This window comes from Pleurodeles waltl, chromosome 8, assembly GCF_031143425.1.
Source record: "Pleurodeles waltl isolate 20211129_DDA chromosome 8, aPleWal1.hap1.20221129, whole genome shotgun sequence".
Classification (NCBI taxonomy): Eukaryota; Metazoa; Chordata; class Amphibia; order Caudata; family Salamandridae; genus Pleurodeles; species Pleurodeles waltl.
Genome location: NC_090447.1, coordinates 259558113 through 259582766, shown reverse-complemented (window position 1 = coordinate 259582766; position 24654 = coordinate 259558113). Strand labels below are relative to the sequence as shown.

Below are 24654 nucleotides of genomic sequence, written 5' to 3'. Positions count from 1 at the left end.
TCAGACTGCTGCATTGACAGTGGTCCGACTGCCACTGCGAGTCTGGCTGTCAAGTGACCGCCAGCCAGACTGGTAATGACCACCATAATCTGCAGATTTGAACAAATAACATTTCTTGCTCAAACAGTTCAAAGGTTACTAAAAATGCATTGACACGTGTTGCTGCTTGTTGGGAGGCCCTTTGCAATGCTGGACTACTCATCTTTCTGTGACACTTATTGCTGTATATGGGTGTTAAATTGGTACTAAAGAGGTGCAACCAATTCCCATATAGTGTTTACCAAGATTGAAAATTAGGAAATAAGGAAGTAGTACTATTGCAAAATGTGCTGCATTATGATGCATAATTTGCCTTTCTTGACGCATAATTTACTCAGATCTGCCTCATAATTTTCCCCTCTCCTGTCGCATAATTTCAGTGGCCCTGGATATAGGTTTGATTGTTTATAATGAAAAGTTATGATAAAAGTAGTATCCCTGACATATTGATTAAGAAAATCGTATGTAAATAGGCATTTAAGGGTAGGTTGTTATTACTTTGTATTAAAGGTATTAAAACCTTCACATAGGTATTTTGTTACATGGAATCTTGCAGCTCACCATAGTAGACAAGCATTTTGGTTCTGGTTACCCCCTCAGAGAAATCGTTGGTGTAGAAGATTTGGACTGTCAGAATCCTTTTTATGTCCTTTAGGAGAGATAGTATTTTACTTTGCCCTCTGTAATTTTCATACCATGTAAATTTATGACAGTATGCATGCAGTTTGTCTTGTGGGAAAGCTGTGCTTGGTACAAGAAACCCCAGTTGTTTATGGTGTAATAACAGCTACAGGTCTCATTGATTCACTAGAAAAAAATATTTTGCCATAGGTCTGCATTTTAGAGTGGACTGGTATTTTTCTGTATTAAAGCCTATATATAGGTTTTTTGTTATACAGAATGTCAAATTATCTTCGTGATTTCGGTGTTGGGGACTGCCTCTGAGAAACCCTAGGAGGAGAAGATATGCACTGTAATTATTCTTGCCAGAATCACTTCTGCCAGCTGCCTGCCAGAATCTTTTAACAAAAAAATAAATAAACCATATATATATATATATATATATATATATATATCGATGTTGTCACAGAAGTTATGACTAGTACTGTAGAAAGAAAAATGAGAACACATTTTAAGTGAGTTCTAAAATATCTTCCTGTTGTACTTCCAACAGGAGGAGCCTGTCAGTTGATTCCCTTGTGTTTTACTGCAGTCTTACTTATGACGAAAGTGTAGCACACTTGAAGACATCTTGATTGAATCAAACTAGTAAACCATAAAACATTTAATTTAGAAAGGAGCAAAATGAGGGGTTTCATTTTGACATAGAAATTATTTTTAGTGCTGTGGAAAGAAAAATTAGGACATGTTTTAAGTGAGTTCTCAAATATATTCCTCCTATATTTCATTAACATATCCTGGCTTGTAGACTGAAACATGCACTTTTAACACCAGCAGCAGACTCCCAGGTAAGTCACTGATGATCATCAGTTTACTACAGTGTTCTAATGAGCAACTAGAGTGCAGTCTTTCTGAATTTATGCTAAAAGCTTGGCACATCTGACTGCCATCTTGATGGAATCAAGGTGGAAAACTGAAAGCATTTTTTACTGAGGAGGCTGCTGTAAATGAGGAGATTGGGGATCTTCATAACAAATACGTCTCTCAAGTTGGCCACCAGATATAAAAGAGTCCAAGTGTAGCCCAAGTATAGCCCAGTGACAGAAATGTGCAAAACACTGAATTTTTGTGGTGTTTTTTGCAGTTTTATATAGCGCAGACTTGACCCGAAGGTATTGGAGTTCTTTACATGAGCATCAAACCAACCATACAGGACAGGCAAGAGAGGCTGTGGCAATATAACAGACCACTGAGGGCAAAAGGAAGAGGCAGTGGCAGTACAACCTTATATGCCAATTCAGGCAGGAGACTCCCAATGTTTTTAAGCTGAAAAGGGCTTTATTTTGTCTGTCTCCTTACTAAAATCTCCTCTTTTTTCAATGTAAGTCAATGGAGAAAATAATTTCCCCCATTTTTCTTTTTAAATCTCCCTTTTACCAAGTTCAAAATGTTGACAATATGGTACAGTGGATCACAAAGGGCTGAAAGAATGAGGTGGGCAGGGGCACAAAACTGACCTTACAGGGCAGGCGTCAGGAATTCCAGCAGCACAATACACCACACAGGGCAAGTGGGACGGCAGTGCAGCACAACAGACCACTGAAAGCAATAGAGCATAGGGAAAAGAGGCAAGGGCAGCAAGCTAACCATACCGGACAGACAGGAGGGACATTTGCAGCACATTGGACCATGAAGTGCAGGAGAGAGTGGCCCGGGGCATGACAATGGACCAGGGAAGGCAGGAGGGAGAAGATAGGGGCCTGCAAATGGAAAATAGAGGGCAGGGGGAAAGGGGCCAGGGCTGGAACAGTAAACTGACCATGGAGAGCACGTGGGATGGGCACTGGAAGCACATCACACCATGGAGGCCAACAGTGAGGCTATAGTGGCATACACACAGACAATGGCGGGAAGGTGGGATGGGATCATGGGCAGTAAGCTAACCACATGGCAGGTGGGAGGGGCTGTGGCAGCACAGAAGACCATGCATGGCAAGCAGGAAGATTAGTGGCAGCACAAATCCCATTGTGGGCTAGAGGGAGGGGGCATAGGCATGCACAAAGGACCATGGGGGTCAGAAGGCATGGGTAGGGGCTGGACACTGACAAGAGAGGGCAAGGGAAGAGGCTTCACAACAGACCGCATGGGGTAGGCCTGAGGAGCAGTTGCAGCACAACAGAGCATGGAGAGTGGAGAGAGTGGCATCAAAATGGACCATGGAGGACAGAAGGTAGGGAGTAGGGGCCTAGAACTCAGAGAGGCAGGGTGGAGGTGGCAGGGCCAGACGCCTTTTATCTGACCATGCTAGGTATGTGGCAGGGGCAGTGGCAGCTCAACAGAACACTCAGAATAGATAGGAGGGGCAGTGGCAGGTCCATGGAACATGGTAGGCAAAACGGAGGGAGCAGAGGCAAGGACACAGACATTGGAGGGCGGGCAAAGGCGGATGGGGCAGCAAGCTGAGCACAGAGGCAAAGCATGGAACAGGCATGGAATTGGGCAACGGAGGGCAAGAGGAGTGGGCAGGGACATTAATCAAAATGGAGGGCAATGGCAGCACATCAGACTATGCAGGACAGGAGGGAGGGGGCTGGTGCATGGATTTGGACAACAGAGGGTAGGTAGAAGGTGGACGGTGCAGCAAGCTAATTGTTCAGGGCAGGTGGGAAGGGCAGTGGGAGAACAACTGCCACACAGGGCTGTAATGAAGGGAGCAGGGGCATGGACTTGGACAATTGATGGCGGGGAGGCAGGACCAGCAAGCTTGGGTGGGGGCAGCACAATGTCAGGCCAGGCCCTAAGTCGACCTCCCACACCCCCACTGGGATGTTATAGTTAGGAAATAGAATTTTAAAAAACATGCACCGCTAATTACCCCTGATATTACATCACTCGTGGCATCTTCTATAACATCATTGATAATATCGCTGTAACATTTGCAGTACAATTATTGATGAGAAAACTGTGCATGGCAGGGGCGCAAGTTATAGTTACCTTAGGGCACCAGTTATAGTTACTTGAAATAACTCTAACTATAACAGCATTTCTGTGGTTTTGTATGTTTAAAATGAATGTGAGCCTACCTATATTGTCCCTCTAACCTTTGTTTTTTAAGTGAATTTCTGTTTGTTTTTTTATTCTATTATCTATCTATAAAGTCCCTGTAACCTTTCGTATTTTCAGTGAACATATATGTCACCAGTAGGTAGTTATAGTTAGAACTTGGCAGACAGGTGACTGATGTCCCGTCTGCCAAAATCTAAATCCCATTATATCCAATGGGACTTAGATTTCAGCAGATGGGACTTCCGTCACCATTGTTACACAGTAACCCATCTGCAAAGTTCTTAATCAGGCCCCTAGAATCTGGGTTTTTTGACTTGGCTATATATTTGGTGCCATTTGACAAATCGTCATGACATTTTCCAGAAAAAGTGTCCTCTAGGGTTTTGTTGTATATGGAAAGTTGGGGGTGATTCCTCATGCTTGAGTGAGTTTCCCATGTTATTCCCACAGAGATTTTAGACACAACTACAGCCTGAACCGCTGGACAGAATTACACCAGATTTGGATGAAAGAAAGCTCTTGTTCCAGAAAGTACATGTTTGTTATTTAGTATAAATTCATTCAGTGGATTTGAGACATTAAAGGAAATCCAAATTTGTATATCTAGGGATGCAGAGGCTCTGCGGATTCCAGAGATCTCAAGCTGAGATCTGATTGGCTGCCAACACTTCATTCATTCAGGAAGTGCTGGCACCCAGACCCACCCCAGCAACCACCAACACGACAGACTCACCTCCGACCAACCTCCTGCTCTCCTGGACCCCCGTCAACGACAACAACACCATTGAAATCATGAACACCATCCACTCCAGCTCTCCATCTGACCCCTGCCCTCACCACATCCTCAACAAAGCAAGCTCTATCATCGCACCCCAACTACGGAAGATCATCAACAGCTCCTTCGAGTGCGCCACCTTCCCAGAGAGCTGGAAACACGCCGACATCAATGCCCTCCTCAAAAAACCCAAGGCAGAACCAAAGGACCTCTAGAACTTCCGGCCTATCTCCCTGCTCCCCTTCCCTGCAAAAGTAATCTAAAAGGCTGTCAACGGACAACTAACCTCCTTCCTCAAAGAGAACAGCACCCTGGACCCTTCCCAATCCAGATTCCACAGCAACCACAGTATTGAAACTGCCCTCATCGCCACCACCGATGACATCAGAACCATACTGGACAACAGCAAAACCGTGGCCCTCCTCCTCCTGGACCTCTCGGCCAAGTTCGACACCGTCTGCCACCACACCTTACGCTCATGCCTCAGCAGTGCAGGAGTCCGCGACAGAGCCCTGGACTGGGTCACCTCCTTTCTCACCGGCAGAACCGAGAAAGTCTGCCTCACCCCATTCCCCTCGGAGGCCACCAAAATCATCTGTGGCGTACTCCAGAGTTCGCCCCTCAGCCCGACCCTCTTCAATGTCTACATGACCCCGCTCGCTAACATCGCCCGATCCCACAACCTTAACATCATCTCAACTCCGACGACACACAGCTGATCCTCTCCCTCACCAAGGACTCCACCAAGACCAACCTCCACGAAAGAATGAAGGCCATCGCTGAATGGATGAAGAACAGCTGCCTCAAACTCAATTCCAACAAGACGGAAGTCCTCATCTTCGGCACCACCTCCTCTGCATGGGATGACTCCTGGTGGCCTGCCACTCTCGGAGCCACTCCAACTCTCACCGACCACACACGTATCCTAGGATTCATCTTGGACTCCTCATTATTCATGTCCCAGCAAGTCAATGTCGTCTCCTCCTCCTGCTTCCACACCCTCCACATGCTCCGAAAGATCTACAAATTGATCCCCACCGAAACCAGAAGTACAGTCATCCAAGCCCTCAAAAGCAGCAAACTGGACTACAGCAATGCCCTCTGCGCAGGAACCACAGCCAAACTCCAGAAGAGGGTGCAACGCATCCAGAATGCCTCTGTACGCCTCATCCTGGACATCCTCTGCCACTGCCACATCACAAGCCATCTGAGAGACCTGCACCTGCTCCCAGTCAACAAGAGAATCACCTTCAAACTCCTCACCCACGCTCACAAAGCACTGCACAACACCAGACCAGAATATCTCAACAGATGGCTCTCCTTCTACACCCCGACCCGGCATCTCCGCTCCACCGACCTTGCCCTTGCGACCGTCCCACGCATCCGCAGAACTACAACCGGCAGCAGCTCATTCTTGCATCTCTCTGCCAAGACGTGGAACACTCTTCCCACCCACCTGCTTCAGACCAAAGACTTCCTTACCTTCAGGAGACTTCTCAAGACCTGGCTGTTCGAGCAGTAGCAGCACCTCCTCTCCCTCCCCCCTCAGCACCTTGAGACCCTCATGGGTGAGTAGTGTTCTTTACAAATTCCTGATTGATTGATTGGCTGCCTGAAGCCGAGTCCCAAAAGAAAGCGTAAAAAAAGAAAAGGTGGCAGGGTAGGAATCCCCTAATCCCCTAACCTTGGTGCTGTGGTCCCCCTGAGACCCTGCCAAGGTAAAAAAGCATTTCTTAAAATTTTTCGGAAAAATCCACAGATCTGCCAAAATAAAAAATAAAAAAACAGTTTGGTCTCCTGCGGGTTTTCTTCATTTAGCCCCCAGGCATGCCAAATATTAACATGCGGACCCACCCCAGAGACCACCACCTCCCCAGTACTTTTTTCAACTAAGTGGGGGGCACACCAACCCCCCGTCTCCCCGAGGCTTACAGCAGCCCTGGGTACTACCACCTCCCTAGGGCATAATGAATGTAAAGGAGGAGCCCACCCAGAACCCCTGCCCACGGGACCACCACCTCTCAGGGGCCAATCACAAATTTTAAAATAGGGAGGGGGCCATGCGGCTCCCCACCCGGGCCATATATGGCCACAGGGATCACCACCTCCCTTGACCGGCCCTTGCTGAAGAAAGTAGGGGGGCTGTGCTGCCCCCCTCCTTGGGTCATTCAAGGCTCTAGGGACTACCACCCCTCCAGGGCTTTTTTCAAATAAGGAGGGGAGTGCACTGACTCCTCTCCTGAGGCTTACAGAAGCTCCGGAGACCACACCTCCCCGGGGCTATAATGAATGTAAAGGAGGGGGCCCACACAGAACCCCTGGTCAGGGGACCTCCACCTCCTAGGAGCCAATTACAATTTTTTAAATAGGGAGAGGGGCCTTGTGGATCACCACTTCCCTAGGGCGGCCCTTGCTAAAGAAAGAAGGGGGCTGTGCTGCACCCCTCCTAGATCCATTTAAGGCCCTGGGGACCACAACCCCCCAGGGCCAGCTCGTGCTGTCTCCTGAGGTGCCCAGTGCCCACCCTTCAGAGATAGCTGTTTGTTTTTGCTTGGCAGGAGCTGTGACCCTAGATCATGAGTGATAGCTACTTAAGATAACCATAACTATAACTGCTGAATTTGTCTGTTTTTTTGCATGTAATTTCAGAACCTAACTATACCATCTCTGTAACCTTTGGCTTTTTAAGTGAACTTCTAATTTTTTTTAAATTCCTTTTCCTAACTATAATGTCCCTGTAACCGTTGTTTTTTTTCAGAGATATATATATATGTATAAATATATATATATATATATATATATATATATATATATATATATATATAGAGAGAGAGAGAGAGAGAGAGAGAGAGACACAGAGGGCCTTTGCCTCCCCTCTGTTCTACTGTTGGTCTTTCTGAGTGTGATACTTACAATCTGCTTCAATCCATGACAGTGCACTGCATGGGGTAATGCTTCCGACGTCATCAGTCATTGTGTATTTGCTCCGTGAATAATGGCATTTTCTGGTCATGTGTACATCCATCTGAGTGCACTTCACTATCAGGGCTGGTTTGCCAATCCTTTCATTTAGAATTTTCACCTTTTATAGTCCTGCTTGTCTTTCTTTGCTTCTTGTCTTTTTATTTTAAGGTTTATTTAAAGGGGATATTACAGCTTTTCAGTGCTAATGGTTTGCTTACTTGCAGCTAATTTCATCAGAAGTGCACCTCATTCCCTACCTACCAACTTACAAATGAATTTTACTGTGTGAGGAGGAGGAGCGGGCCTTGGAGGAGGCCTTGTGCTGAGAGCTACCTAAGTGGCACTCTGCTCCTCACCAAGCCTGCAGCCCCCCCCTAAAATAAAAAAAAAACAAAGGGTCATTAAGGCTGATGTCCTGGGTGTTTTTAAACCTCTTGGTCGAAATTGTCTCCTTACTGCCTCTGAAAAGGAGCTGGAAATCCACTGTTTACAGTTGTTTTCAGCTCCTTTTACCTGCCACTATGTGATTTCAGCTCCTCGCTAGGTGAGCCGAAATTGTGTGACACACAGAGGGCACCGTATGAGTTGGTAGGTCTGCATTTCACATAGCCACTTCCTTTGAGCCAGGAGATAATTCTGGAATTGTATTGTCATTGTTTTACCATTCGAAGATGGCCACACTAAATGTGGAGGCAATGCATGAACTTTAAAACAATGATAGAGTACAAAACCTTTGTAGGACAGATAAAAGCTGCTGTGTTTAGTTTTGTTATTGTAAGCATATGGCCACCTTGTTTAAAAGGCACCATGTTTTCTTTTTTTTACTTGAATTATTTTAATTTACCGTGCATATGGTGTTGAGTTTATGTGATTGTGTCAGAGAGTGAATGGAAAGATGAATCATTGGGTTGACAAATGGATGCAGGAGTGCAAAGAAGAGTAACAGAGCATATGATGACATTGAGAGTCTATACCTATCAGTGACATAAAAGCCAGTCTCATTCACAAGCCACACCTATTGGTATTGCCAATGCTTCTTTATTTATATGATTGGTTCACTTGTAATATTTAAGTTTATGAAGCCCACAGCAACTCGACTCGTGAATTCACAGTATTTCAGAAGAGGAACCTCTATATTTAAGGAGCAAACGTTTGTTTAGCCAACATCAATTCATTGTGTGTTATTTGTATATTAGCTCATAACCAGCGTGTAAAAGTGTGTCCATGAATTTTTTTACCTGACTGTAGTTGATGTATAATACATATGCTCCGCGGGTCCATTGCGTGCTATTAGTAAAGTGTGGGTTGTCTTTGTGTAGCAGATTGTATCTCCTATTCACTCTTCCATAGACGAATCTGCTAATTTCTCGAAAATGGCATTCACCTTTTATTATCAAGAGTAGATGTCTGGGAAGAAAAGATGAAGACGTATGTTACCTAAATTGGTTCTTCAATTCTTCATATTGAATGCTGAGTATTCTGTTGTTTCTTCAAAACTGAACAGATGCAGTCATTTTCAACTACCGTGTCCCACCAAAAAGGGTCAGTTTGCAACTACTTTAAAGCTCTAATCTGCAGCCTGTAATCTAATCCTTGCTGTATAAAGCAGTGTAAGGTCCCACGTATGGGCCCAGAGCTGACGTTTGCAGCATGTATGTATTTCCTGTCTCGTCCTATAGTACACACTGCAAGATCGCACTGGGAATGGCGAGTCTTATTAAGATAAGACCCGGGGTATAATATTCGTAAAGAGAGAAATACATGAAGATATGGTTTTGCTATCAAAGTGAGGAATATTGATTACTGTAATTCACGTCTTTTATTTTTCTAATAGGTCATGCCATAGGATTTTCTGGTGCATCTTTCCGCTGGGATGACATTGGATCCTCTGTGATAAAAGAGTAAGCAGATATTTTCTTCTTATTACAGAAGTGAGTCCTTCAAAAGTGGTTTCTTTTGTGTGACATGGACATAACGGATGGCCTGTCAACAAGCTGATGTATTTTCAAAGAGGAGGAGATGTGTAGATTTTGAAAAGAATGTGGCAGCTACATATACAATCTGGCGGAGCTGGAACATCAACGGATGTCTATGAAGTTTGCAAACAATAGCCATTAATGAATCAGTGGGGCATCGCTGTTTCAACTCTATGATGTAAATTGAATAAGAACAACCTCAGGGAAAATAATTTGTTTCTGTGCTGGTGCAACTGTTTACAGGTTATGTTAAAAACACACTCAGTTAAAATGGTCATAGTTGAAATTACCCACAGATGATAGCTAAAATGCTTCTGTGCTTAAACCAACCCTACGAGATTACACACGATGTTGGTCATGGTCTTTAGAGTGTTGCGTTGTGAATGGTTACTGGTTTTGCCTGTGATGGGACGTGGAGGGTTGCCATGCTGCACAAAATACATGACCTGTAGACCAACTACAAGGCATGTACCCAATGGGTCCTGCTAAGTCACAGTTTTCCTGCAGCTGGACATTTTTACTTGCTGTAGGAAGTTGGCTCTGTATATACTATTTCAAAGTAAGAAATAGTGTGCACAGAGTCCAAGGGTTCCCCTTAGAGGTAAGATAGTGGCAAAAAGAGATAATTCTAATGCTCTATTTTGTGGTAGTGTGGTTGAGCAGTAGGCTTATCAGAGGGTAGTGTTAAGCATTTGTTGTACACACACAGGCAATAAATGAGGAACACACACTCAAAGACAATTCCAGGCCAATGGGTTTTTTATATAGAAAAATAGCTTTTCTTAGTTTATTTTAAGAACCACAGGTTCAAGATTTACAAACAATACTTTAAATTAAAGTAATTTCACTCAGGTCTCTTAGGAACTTTGAATCATCACAATAGCATGTACAGTTTTGGCAAAAATGGCAATAAGCTATTTTAAAAGTGGACACTGTGCAAAAATCAACAGTTCCTGAGGGAGGTAATTAATTGTTAAATTCACAGGTAAGTAAAACACTTACAGAGTTCAAAGTTGGGTCCAAGGTAGCCCACCGTTGTGGGTTCAAGGCAACCACAAAGTTAGCACACCAGCAGCTCAGGGCCGGTCGGGTGCAGAGGTCAAAGTGGTGCCCAAAACACATAGGCTTCAATGGAAATAGGGGTGCCCCTGTTCCAGTCTGCCAGCAGGTAAGTACCCGCGACTTCGGAGGGCAGACCAGGGGGGTTTTGTAGGGCACTGGGGGGGACACAAGCAGGCACAGAAAGTACACCCTCAGCGGCACAGGGGCGGCCGGGTGCAGAGTGCAAACAGGCGTCGGGTTTTCAATAGGATTCAATGGGGAGACCCGGGGTCTCTTCAGCGATGCAGGCACGGGGGGCTCCTCGGGGTAGCCACCACCTGGGATAGGAAGAGGGTTGTCTGGGGGTCACTCCTGCACTGGTGTTCGGTTCCTTCAGGTCCTGGGGGCTGCGGGTGCAGTGTGTCTTCCAGGCGTCGGGTTCCTTGAAGCAGGCAGTCGCGGTCAGGGGGAGCCTCTGGATTCCCTCTGCAGGCGTCGCTGTGGGGGGTCAACTCTGGCTACTCACGGGCTCGCAGTCGCCGGGGAGTCCTCCTTGAAGAGTTAGTTTTGTGCAGGTCGAGCCGGGGGCGTCGGGTGCAGATTGGAAAGTCTCACGCTTACGGCGGGAAATGTGTGGTCTTTAAAAGTTGCTTCTTTGTTGCAAAGTTGCAGTTCTTGTGAACAGGGCCGCTGTCCTCTGGAGTTTCTTGGTCCTTTTAGATGCAGGGTAGTCCTCCGAGGCTCCAGAGGTCGCTGGACCCTGGGGGGCGCGTCGCTGTTGCAGTTTTTCTTGAAGTGGGGAGACAGGCCGGTAGGGCTGGGGCCAAAGCAGTTGGTGTCTCCGTCTTCTCTGCAGGGCTTCAGGTCAGCAGTCCTTCTTCGTCTTCAGGTTGCAGGAATCTAGTTTCCTAGGTTCTGGGGAGCCCCTAAATACTGAATTTAGGGGTGTGTTTAGGTCAGGGAGGGCAGTAGCCAATGGCTACAGTCCTTGAGGGTGGCTACACCCTCTTTGTGCCTCCCCCCTGAGGGGAGGGGGCACATCCCTATTTCTATTGGGGGAATCCTCCAAAATCAAGATGGAGGATTTCTAAAGGCAGGGATCACCTCAGCTCAGGACAACTTAGAGGCTGTCCTGACTGGTGGGTGACTCCTTGTTTTTCTCATTATCTCCCCCGGACTTGCCACCAAAAGTGGGGGCTGTGTCCAGGGGGCGGGCATCTCTACTAGCTGGAGTGCCCTGGGGCATTGTAACATGAAGCCTGAGCCTTTAAGGCTCACTGCTAGGTGTTACAGTTCCTGCACGGGGGAGGTGTGAAGCACCTCCACCCAGAGCAGGCTTTGTTTCTGGCCTCAGAGGGCACAAAGGCCCTCACCACATGGGGTCAGAAACTCGGCTCTCAGCAGCAGGCTGGCACAGACCAGTCAGTCCTGCACTGAACAATTGGATAAAATATGGGGGGCATCTCTAAGATGCCCTCTGTGTGCACTTTTTAATAAATCCAACACTGGCATCAGTGTGGGTTTATTATTCAGAGAAGTTTGATACCAAACTTCCCAATATTCAGTGTAGCCATTATGGAGCTGTGGAGTTCCTTTTTGACAAACTCCCAGACCATATACTTAATATGGCCACAACTGTACTTACAATGTCTAAGAATAGACTTAGACACTGTAGGGGCATATTGCTCATGCAGCTATGCCCTCACCTGTGGTATAGTGCACCCTGCCTTAGGGCTGTAAGGCCTGCTAGAGGGGTGACTTACCTATGCCACAGGCAGTATTTTGTGTGCATGGCATCCTGAGGGGGATGCCATGTCGACTTTGCCTTTTTATCCCCACCAACACACACAATCTGCAATGGCAGTGTGCAGGTATTTAGGTGAAGGGTCCCTTAGGGTGGCACAACATATGCTGCAGCCCTTAGGGACCTTCCCTGGTCACAGGGCCCTTGGTACCACTGGTACCTTTTACAAGGGACTTATCTGTGTGCCAGGGGTGTGCCAATTGTGGAAACAATGGTGCCTTTTAGGTGAGAGTACACTGGTGCTGGGGCCTGGTTAGCAGGGTCCCAACACACTTCTCAGTCAAGTCAGCATCAGTATCAGGCAAAAAGAGGGGGTTAACTGCAACAGGGAGCCATTTCCTTACACTTGCCAAACAACCTTCATTCACATATTCATTGTAAATAAGTGATCTTAAAAATCGAGAGTTATATTTTGATACTGAATGCATACCTTTTTTGGGAAGGTGTTTGGCTCCTCGATCATGGTGGGCTGTCTGACCTAAATCCTGAGCTGCATTCCTACAAAACAATTGATTACCTCATTTGTGTCTATTATATATGACACCAGTCATATTTTGGAGTGAAACATCCTCCTTTACAGACAGAAAATGTTGATAATGATTAATATTTTTTCTATCGTCAAATTCCCCTCACTTCATTGCGAGTGAATTTATAAATAAAACAACCTGTCTTTCTACTGTAAAATCACTTTGGGGGCTATTTCCAGATATTTGCTTGTAGGGATTGTTTGTGGCTGGCTTTCAGATTGAGCATGAAGCCGTCACTTCTATTTCCTAAAAAAAAGTATGATATGCTTTAGTTCTTTATCAAGATGCCCTCCTCCAATTGGATAAGGCGGCATATTGTAAATTAATGCTATTTTTCAATGAATTAGCCATCTCAAAATTCTATATACATACCATGTTTTATCTAAGTGATGCCTTTCGCAGACTATTGATATTTTCAGGCAGGAGTTATGGAAAAACTATCTTCAGCAGTTGCGTTTAATAGCCACCAAAGGGAGACCTGTACACTTGGAAATCCAAGATTTGGAAAGGAATACACTCTGAAACCGTCTTTCAGTAGAAGCTCCCTCCACATTGTAAACTTGCACCCATCATGGTATTTGCCTTTGCAAAACAAGTGTGGTTACGGTTAAGTTTTTGAGAGCAGGTTAAAGGACGGCCACTGCATTTAGATGGCGAATTCAGAATATCTGGGGTTAAATAGGAAACATGTACCGCCATGTATACTGGAGTAGGGCTAATATCACCAGGTAAACTGTTTAGAATGCCTCCATTACTGCGATTGTTTCCACAAATAAATATTTATATATGGAATTCGGAAATGATCATAAAACGGTAATCATCCTGTGAGTGACCTTGGGCTGGAGCCACGTGTACTGGGTGAGTGACTATGAAAACACTAAGACCCAACTGCACACATTCTGTTCTCGGGACTTGTGTTTTTGCATTTCTTTCATGTAAATAGAAATGCAAGTCATCGAGCTTGGGATCTTTGTTGTCTAAGGATGAAGACTAGTGAAGTTCCTTCAATGTGGCTGTCACCGCATAAAACTCACTCAAGCCTTTTTACAGTTTGTGTAGCTGCTTGGAGTTGGTGTGCTGGGCCTAACTAATGTAACAGCTCACGTTTACCTAGCCTTGTCTGCACTCAACACAGTCTGTGTGGAGTTAAATGAGCATGGAATTAATGAAAAACGATGCAAGGGAAAATGAAATATAGAATGCCTCCTTGTCAAATTAAAGGAACAAGGTGAACCTGACTCACAGTCATTATCTACAATCCATATTACAGATATCAATTAAACATAACCTTCTGAGATCTGATCCTCAATGTCATTATGTCAAATTGGATTTATAGGTACTGGCTTCAGCTTGTCAGTATCAGAAATTAAATTCAGTATTTAACATCCTAAAGATTGTGAGGCTTTTTCCATATCCTTTTGCATTATGAGGGGGGTCCATATTTCATTCATTAATCTATATATATTGGCAGCAGATTAGGACTGCAGCGCCTGAATTCTCGATTAAAATTTGGATGACTGATGAAGCTCGAAGGCTCCACTTAGCCTTCAGATCTGTGCCTTTTTCTCATGAGTAAATACTTTCCAGAAAATACACTCCTATGACCAATCCACTCAATACACGTATCATTATAGCCTTATAACCCGCTGTTATGGGCTATACTGGCCATTAAAAGCCCGAGCTGCACTTCCAAGCACTTTAATCAGCACCCAAAGCCTTGGAGGCTGGATGGATTCAGCCATTCAAAAAACAGACTAGCCCATTCGAACCTCAGTCTTTGATTTGGGGTTTCAGTTCTAATGCCTACAAAAAAGACAGCTTTTCTTTGTATTTCACCATCTATCATACTCACAAAAACTGTGCTGCACCTGAAGATTTTGTATAATGAAGGTCCTAAGAATGGTGCACTCCTATTTTGCAAGGGTGTAGCAGGAATGCACAGTTTAGTGGTGAGCATCTTCGTTTGAAGATTTCAGTGCCTCACAGTCTTGTGAACATAGTGTTGGACCTGACATACTTGGCATGGGTTTCCCCCAATGTTTTGCCTTCCATCCTTCTGTTTTTGCTGACTTTGTTTTTACTGGCTTTAGGACTCTTTGCACTTTGCCACTGCTAACCAGTGCTAAAGTGTCGTCTCTCCCCCCCCTAAATATGGTAATATTGGCTTACACCCAATGGCCACTTTTAATTTATTTGTACATCCGTAGTAAAGTGGTACTACATGCAACCAGTGCCTGTAAATTAAATGCTACTAGTAGGCCTGCATCACTAATTGTGCCACTCACCTAAGTAGCCTTTAAAATATGTCACAGGCCTGCTATTTCAGTGTGTTTGTACAGTTTTAAGCTACCAAGGCCAGGCCTTGCGGCCCACCCCTATATCTACGCAACCCAGAACAATTAGGGCCCGGAGTCTTTATTCCCTGGGGTCTGTCCAATTAATGAAAAGGGAGGGGGCCGTGTCCCCCTTCTCCCCGGACTGATTTTGGACCTGGAGACCCAACCCATGGGGCCCAGCCAATTAGTAAAAGGAGAGGGGGGCTGTATGGCCCCCTTTCCCAGCCCAGTTTCAGCCCGGGGACCCCATCCCCTGGGTCCTGGCCAATTAGTAAAAGGGGAGGGCGGCCGCCTGGATGAACAGATGAAATGTCTGCTCCCAGTGGGTGGGAGCAGTTTTCCTGCTCCTGTCCACTGGGAGCTCACTTACTGTTTGCTCTTACTTGGCAGCTCCCGCCAAGCAAAAGCTAACAATTGTGGCCCAAGGGTGGGCACCTCGGGACATAGGGAGCCGGCCCTGGGGCTGGTAGACTCCAGGGCCATTAATGCCTCCAGGAGGTGGGCCACGCAGACCCCCTCCTTTGTTTTTGCAGTGCTTGCCCAAAGGAGGTGCTGGCCCCTGGGGCTGAAAAAGGCCTGGGATTAGACTTCAAGGCCCCCCTCCCCACTCAGCATTTGGGGAGGTGGGGGTCCACAGGCCCCTAATGGGCCCAGGAGGGGGTTCCGCACAGCCCCTCATATACACTGGTCTAGCCCTGACAAGATTGCAGTCCACAGGGCCGTAAACAGGCTTAGTCCCAACATAATTATCAGTATTTGCTCAAGGACCTGGCCCACCTTGGGCCGAGGTTTGAACAAGTACGGGTGACCCTGCTTGTCTTTTTTTACATTTTTTTGTCAGGATTTGCGTATCCTCCAAGATTTTCATGGCAAAACTTTTTTAAAAAATGATTTTTGGCCCAGGAGGGTTCCTGGGGGAGTCAACCAACAGGCCTAGAGGGGTTAGAATGTTCCTATCCTGCCCCATTCTCTTTTTCCTTGTAGTTTTTTTTGGTACTTGGCTGAGTCCAAGTCCTAAAATGGCTGCCAACACTTCCTGGTTGAAGTGTAAGCGGGCAATTAGATCTCAGAAGAGCATCTGTTGGATCTGCGGAGGATCCGCATCACAGAGATATACAAATTAGTTTTTTCTTCAATAACACGAAAACAACTGAATAGATTTACACCAAATCAGAAAAAGGGCTCTTTCTGGACCAAGAGCTAACTTTTAGCCAAATTTGGTGTAATTCCGTCAAGTAGTTCAGGCTGTAGTTGTGTCTAAAATCCCTATGGGCAATTGCATGGGGAAAATGCATTTTGGGACCCCCCTTTTTCTCAGCCCCCACTTGACGAATCACCACAAAACTTTCAACACAGTAGCTGAACTCAGATGCCTGCTAGTTTTGTCCGTGCACCTTCTCCCCGACATAATTATCAGCCCCCTCCCCAACATATTTATCAGTTTTGCCCCCGGGGACTTCGCTAACCCTGGAGCCAAAGTTTAAACAAACACAGGAGAAAACAATTTGCTGGGATTTGCGGATCCTCCACGATTTTCGCTGCAAAAAAATTAACAAAATGCTTTGTTTGGCTGGGGCAGGGTCCTTGGGGACCCCACCAACAGGACTGGGGAAGCCAAAGTATTCCAACCCTGCCCCCTGCTCTTTTGTTTTGGGACTCGGCTGAGTCTGAATCCCAAAATGGCTGCCAACACTTTCTGGTTGAAGGGTTAGCAGCAAATCGGATCTCAGCAGGAGATCTGTTGGATCTGCAGAGGATCAGCGTCCTTAGATACACAAATTCGCTTTTTCTTTAATAACTTAAAAAATCGTGAATGGATTTACACCAATACTGCCAATTTTGGTGGAATTCCGTCCAGTGGTTCAGGCTGTAGTTGTGTCTAAAATCTCCATGGGAAACTGCATGGGAAAAACACATTTTTGGGACCATAACCCCCTCCCCTCAAACCCTCTTCCCTCCCTTTTTTCTTACCCCCTGCTTGGTGAATCACCTTGAAACTTTCAACACAGCAGCTGAACTCAGGTGCGTATTTTTGAAAATTTAGTGAAGGTTCATCAAATGGCACCAAAGTTATTGTCAAAACAAAAAAAGCTTTTCCTACTAAATCTTGGCCCTAACTATAACTACATACTAGCAACTGCCAGTAGGTAATAGTAGCTGGGGGATGGAGACCATGACACAGATTTGAGGGAATATGGAGACTTGGCTACCTTTATAAATTCAATAAGGACCTTGCTAGCCGAGGGCTGCTGATTAGCTTTTCGTAAGCACTGACCATTGGTAGATAGTAGACGTGACGTGTTGGACTGCAGGCACAGAAAAAGGGAGGGTCCAAAAGCAGTGATTTCTCATGTTGATTGCCATAGAAAATTTTAGGAAGTGATACAGAAGAAATGGCTAAATTAAATTACGCTAAATTTTGTGAAAAGTTAGAACTTCACTCGGAAAGCATGCTTATCATTCTTTGGTGTAAATCCATTAAACATTTCCAAAACAGATGCATTTAAATATGTGCTTAGGGCAAACATGAAGGGGTTAAAAGTTAGGTATAGCTGGACTCTGGGTGTCCATAAAGGACACTAGTGAGCCTAATTGGCTGGTCACAGCCTGAACAATATGTTGTGGGCGTCATTACAGGACTCAAGGACACTGTCCCTACATCCAAAAAAAGAATTAAAAAATATATAGGGGGGGGGGCAAGATGAGCACACACTGACTCCAAGTGACTTGTTTGGGGGGGGGGCTTGAATGCCTGGTTACAAAATGTACAACATGTTGTGGCTTCCATTACAGGACAAGCGGACATGGCCCCAATTGAAATGCATGTAATGAAAGCCTGCTTAAGAGGATGACAAAAAGGGGCACATTTAAAGGGTGAAAACGATTTTAGTCACAATATAAATCATTTGTTGTTGATACCACACTCATTTTAGGAATTGTGGTATGTTCTAAGTTGATTGTATCCTGTGAAAAATGCTAATCCTCTGCTGGGATTTGATGAACCATGTTATAGAGAAGACTGGTTCTCGCATGATTTTCTCTCAGAGTTTATGGAAGGTGCTCCAGAAGCTAAATGCTCCAGATGCTAAAATGAAAACCTATTTTCTGTAACATCACACTATCTTTCTCAGCCATGTTATAAAGCCTGGTATTGTAAGTACAATATGTACTTTCAAGACCATCAGCAGTCTGCCAATTAACTCCCTAATAATCAACTACAGTTTTCCATAGTGTTCTAATAAATTGCTAGAGTGCTAACATTCTGTATTTATGATAAACGAGTGGCACACGTGAAGCCATCTTGATGGATTCAAACCTGTAAATCTTAACGCATTTCCTTCAGAAATGAACAAAATGAAAATGAGAGGATTCTTTTCATCACAGAAAATCTGGTTAGTGCCCTAGAACAGTGGTTCTTAACCTGTGGTCTGGGGACCCCTTTGGGTTCACAAAGCACTCTCAGAGGGTATGTGACTGCTTATAAACTTAAATAATATTAACAGAATAACAAATTGTATATAAATAGTGAAGCAAAATTGTAAAATGTAAAACACTATGCCAATGTGAAATTGGAGGCTGAAAATTAAGCTAGTGTTCTCAGAATTATTCGATGGAGATGTGCTAGTGTATCAAACTATAGTACGGATGATGAGTGGCCTTAATTGAAATTAGAAAAGCTCCAACCTTCCTATAAAAAAATGTTTATTTTTTAATATTTGTTTGTAAATTAATCTAAATATTTCAGCATTTGTGTATTTGTTTGATGAACGTGTGTTTCATTTGTATTGTTTTCAAGTTCAAATGATTGGAAATGATTAGGCCAGGGCCCACAGCTTACAGTAATGACCCAGTATGGGTGCCTGGATTACAGTGTTTCAGTGTGGGTGCCAATATTAATTTAGTGGGAGTCCACAGAAGAGAAACTATTAAGAACAACTGTCCTAGAAGGCTAAAATAGCGACAAATTTTCTGAGTTCTCAGATATCTTCCTCATCCAGTTCAGTAAAACATTCGTACATGTAGACTACAACGTGTACTTTCAACACCAGAAGCAGTTAACTCACTAGTGATCACCTGCAGCTGTTACTTGAGTGAAAAAGACATAGATAGATAGACAGTGGTGTAACAATGGCCCCGTAGCCCCCGCTGAAGGGGACCCCACTCAGCACACTACACTGTGCACGGGCGGCAGGCAGTCCAGGGGGGGGGGCCCCTCCAGGTACATTGAAGGGGGCCCCTTCAAGTTTCATTACACCACTGTAGATAGGTAGATAGATACCTAAACCATAATGGAAAATCCTGGGCAAACTCTTTTGGAGGTGCTAATAGTCTTTCCTGGTACCTCAGAACATACCTGAGAAATCTCTTTTGATGCACTTACTGTCATCCCAGTTCCCTCCTACTCCCCGACTCGAGTTGCCCCTATGTTTTTGAGCCACAAGCCTCCAGTGAAGCAGGTGAACAGGTGTTCCTGGTATTCACCCTTTTTCTTGCCTGCACCCAAATCCTGCTGTCTTTTACCGAGTGTAATGGGAACTGGGAGTATTTATGATGTGGAGAAGCAGGGGGCCTACTTTATTTTTTGTGAATGAATGATATGTTATAAAGAGATACATTTAGGAAAATATTGTTCCGTTTTCCAGGGCATAAACTCACTTGAGCATTAGAGATTTTACAGTGAAATATTGTTTTATTAAGGCGTTTCCACTTGTTGATCGCATTCATATAATAATTGTATCCATGTTTTACCTGGGACTTGTAGGCTCATTTACCTGAATGATATATATACAGGGTTTAATCGGAGTTTGCTTTGTCTAAATTCACACAGTTTGAACCTGAAGATCGCAGAAGGCTCATTAGTTGCTGTTGTGGGACAAGTTGGAGCTGGAAAGTCATCTCTGCTGTCAGCTATTCTTGGTGAAATGAATAAGCTGGAAGGGACTGTTCAAAGAAGGGTAATGGTCATTTTGTTTTTAATTACACTGCTGCACAGGGGCCCACATCCTGGCATAAATGCTGCCTGTTTCTCAAACTAGAATTGATGCAATGATCTTCTGGTAGTTTTCAAATTAAATACCTTACGAAACAGCTGTGCATTTTCATCGTAATTATTTGTTGACAGCTAATTATATTTCAACCAATTACACTTAAGTGGGTAAAATTATTAATCTAATTTTATTAGATTGCTAATGACTTTTCGAATTGCGCCTTAAAACATCAAGGTCAAGCAACGAGATATTTTGATGTGAATGAGGCAAGCTGACATTTACCTTTCTGCTCTTTGAAACTATGCAAAATGTGAAGGAAGTGTTAGCATTCAGTCCGCAGTCTGAGAAACTCCTACTGGACAAAATTAATAAGTGTTCTTTCCTCTTAAATCGATCAATGTTTTTGAGAGAAATTGCTTTCAGATTGACATTCGCAATCAAACGCAGTTGCACAGACAGTACTTAGCAGGGAAGCCAAGTCCTGGAAGATAGAGAAATTTTATCGCAATCGTGGAAAGACAAGACATTATCTCCGGAAAGCTCCAGACGGTTGGTTGAACCCGAATGTTATTAGAACAGATATTTTTTATTTTGCAATTTTATATAGCAAACTCGAACGGAAGATTTTGGAGCGCACTACAGTTACATTATATAAGGTCACGTTCATTTTTGTAGGCCGAGGGAGAATTAAAGACCTGATTTAGACCTCGGTGGATGGAATACTCAGTTTTATTATAATCCCAATAGGATATAATTGCATCGTAATACGGCGGACGGGATATCCGTCACGTTTGCGACGAAGTATTCCTCTCCGCCAAGATCTAAATCAGGCTCTAAGCGATTTGCCCAGAATCACAGGATGCTGAGCCAACGCTGAGGCTCGAACCTGGTTGCCCCGTTCCAAAGCCAGCAGCTTTATATAAATATATATAAATTTAACAGCATTGTTGCAGAAGAGTCCAGTCTTTATGCTAGACAAGTACATTAATTTGAGGAAATACCCAATGTTACTCATCAGGGAAGCAGAAATTGTAAGGGTATATATACAAGCATTAAAAATGCAAAGTTTATTACTGGAACAGCAGAATGGATCGGTAATTTGGAAGTGTATAGTGAGGTAGGTAAAGTAGACTTGAAAGTGAGGTAAGAAAAATAAATAAAACACAGAGCAAGGAAATTATAATGGTAGCTAAAGGAGGAGGCAATTAAACTAAGGTTTGATGCTGAATGGATATTAAAGAAAATTGAGAAAGTGGCCTTAATAATACAAAATGTTGACACACTTAGACATACACAAACAAAGGAGTGAGGGGGAATGTAAACAAGACCTGTCTACTACAATTCGTATCAATATATGCAAGATATTATGATGTGAGACTGTCTACAATAAATAGGTATGATAAAGTTTGGTCCAACTGACTAGCTTTACAGGATTAGTTCACTAAAAGAACAGAAACCCTTGCCCACTGTTGTGGCAGGCTTCATCATTAAGTTTTTGCTTCTCGCGATAAATCTGGGAGGTGTGTGAGGGACCTCCATCTCACTGGGCGTTCCTAGCATGCTCTTATTGTGAAAGCACCGTGCATGAAATAGTAATGGCTAATGAACTGTGGTTTTGATTGGACCCATGAGTTGAAAATTGTATTGAGGTAGTATCATAACCTATTTATTGGTGTCTCTCTTCTGCAGAGTTAAAACAAGAGGGCTATATATGGCCCATAATGTTTACTCTGTTGGCATGCTTCTTGCCCCTTAACTGCCCGTCCATGGTTCAACAGCACTGCGTCGCTACTCCCTATCAAATACACCCTCATACACTACCTTCTTTGAATGTGAGTAGGAAGGCTGCTATTCTACAGATGATAGTTCAGATAAATATATTACTTATGGGTGCTCCAGTGGACGTCATTCACACTGAAACTAAGTACATGTCTGTGAAAAGAGTATCGTAGGACAGACCACAGTTTATCAGTTTTCATTTTCACACCTCTTTTTTCATTAGTGTAAATGTCACACACTATTATTGTGTCTTGAAGCCTACACAGGACTTCAAGCAGGTTTTTATTCACGTCTGCATATTTTAACCCTTAAGGCAGGGTGCACACTATGAACCTTGTAGTGAACAGTGGGAGTTTTGACCACTGTTCTGTTACTTAACTGCGGAGGCATGTCCAGTACCCAATTTAGGCCACTGGCTGAAGTGGACAGGGAGTGGCAGTATTAGTGCAGAACTGCTTAACAGGTACCTATTTTATTGTCCTTGCTAAGCAATTGCTTTCTTACCTTACTGCAAATTAGGTAATGACAGCTAGCGTGGTCCAGTCATCTCTGCAACCTATGTCAGGCAAGAGGAAGATGATCCCACTGCTTTTTCTTATAGACCGTATTTGGCCAGGTGGAATCTGGCGTGTGGGAAGATGGAACTCATGCATCACCCGACGTATGCACCACACAGCATCCTTGCCCAATATCATGTTGAATGCATGTTCTCAAAACAGTCTTTACTTTACAATTGTGTTATTAAAATGTGAATATTTCTGTTTGATCAACAGTGCACTTTTATTTACTTTCTTTTATTTTCACTGCTTTCAACTCTAACCTAGCAGGTGTTGCGTTTGTTTAATAATGGATGAAAATACAAGCACATGATACCAGTCAGACATATTATAATGGTATAATTGCGTCCTCAGGTCATCTGTCAAAAAACAGTTGCAAGTGGCATGCAGTGATAATTCTGTTTATAAAGTGGACGCTGTGCTAGCCTGCATTTTTTTAGTATTTATTAGTAAAAGAAAAGAGGCACCCTAGGAGTTGTCACAGGGATTACAAAATCTGCTTTAATGCCACATGATTTCTTTGTTTAGGCCTGTAGTATTTGACTGTAATTTGGAAATCCATGTTGCTCTTTTTGAAGTAAGATACTCTCTCATGTTGCAGAGTGGTGTATTTTCTCAATCAGAATCCATTTTAGATCATTCTCTATGTGGTTCAATGCAGTGTAGTTTATTGCCATTTTTGTGGTGCTATGTTTGCATCAAATGTTGCTGCAGTGTTCTGCAAGCCAGGGGTAGTTATTACAACATATTTAAAACTCAACAGGCAGGTAATCAGATGGATGACATACACACTGTTGCAGTTTTTTATGTGACTGTTGGTCTTAATATTATCACCACATCTTGAAACAGTTTTTCAAGGGATTCTCAGAGGTATAAATTCCATGTGTTTGGCACCAGTGTACACACAGATTTTCTAGGCTTGGAAGAGAGGAAAAACTGGGGAAAACAATTACAACCATGATTTCGTTGGGCTCCATCCCACATAACAAGGTATCAATATATCTCATATATCTTTCTCCCTGAACTGCCTCCCCATTCATGGCAGAAATATATGTGTTTTTAAAGAAACATAATCACTGCCACGTCTTACTACTTGCCCAAAACATCGATAATTTCATGTGGATTTACCTATGTGACTGAAATCTCCATAAGACCCCTATCTGTAATAAAATATGTACTTCGGTATAATGTTTCCAAAGCCTGGAAATCCCTGACCTCTTCTATCACAATATAGATCCTTGCCCTCATTTCAGAAATGAGCTGAAACATTGCCTTCTGACGTGTAATTTTCTTCCCACCTCTTTTCAGCTACCTAGCATCACCTGCACACTTCTAGCATACTTTTCAAATTGCTGTCACATGCTGTGCTTCAAGAAAAGATTTAATGTGCCTGGATAAACTATCTTCTGTTTGGGCTGACTATTTTGCCATACATGTCTCTCCGAATGTGGAAAGCACAGGGGTCACTGCAACAATTGATGATCCTGATCATGGTCTTGGTCCCCTGTAGAGATACTTCTTGCCTGATATGTGGCTTAGGTTCATGTGTTTTGTTAAAAACTACCATATATTTGTACTTAAAATACTGAATAAATGAGCAAAAATGTAGCACTTCAAGGCTTCCCTTTTTAAGATCTTTAACATTCTAGTATTTTCAATCATTTTAATTTATTTTAATAAGTTCTTACAGATCTCTGGCACACATGGAACTGCTTCCATGTTTCATGCTATAAAACCCCATCTATTCAACATTTTACATTCAAGTCTATTCCTAGCGTCATCTACTGTAAGGTGGTTTCTGTAGGTGACGTCTAGCAAGCTGCTTACAGTTGGCTACTGAGCGCTACTGAAGTTTGTGTGGCAGAAGTTGCCCTTTTTTAGGTCAAGCATAACAGCGTGCAAGCGCTGCTTTTCCGATGTGTTGTTATCCATTTGGTCTTTTAACAATGCCCATCACTATCACTCGTTCATGGGCTTGCCCTTCAAAAATCCTTTGTTGTCATTGGTAAATGCTTTACGTTTGTCCCTCCTTGCGCCGGTTTGGTTACGCCTTGGACATCGACCCTGTTACATGAATAATTGCACTTTTGCTGATACATTTGACTGCGGGCGAACTTCTTTTTCCTTTTGTGTGTCTCCTTCACGCTGATGCTCATTGCAGCCATGGCGCTTTAAATCGTC

At 43.8% G+C, this 24654-nt stretch overlaps 1 protein-coding gene across 2 annotated transcripts in view; it reads left to right on the top strand.

Annotated features, from left to right (window-relative positions):
• Window positions 1-24654, top strand: part of LOC138249903 (ATP-binding cassette sub-family C member 2-like) — a 546861-nt gene that overhangs the window by 321843 nt on the left and 200364 nt on the right. For both annotated transcript variants that reach the window (XM_069204120.1, XM_069204121.1), the window contains 2 exons: window positions 9300-9366; window positions 19978-20104. In XM_069204120.1, the coding sequence (XP_069060221.1) occupies window positions 9300-9366; window positions 19978-20104 (194 nt within the window). The remainder of the gene's footprint in view (window positions 1-9299; window positions 9367-19977; window positions 20105-24654) is intronic.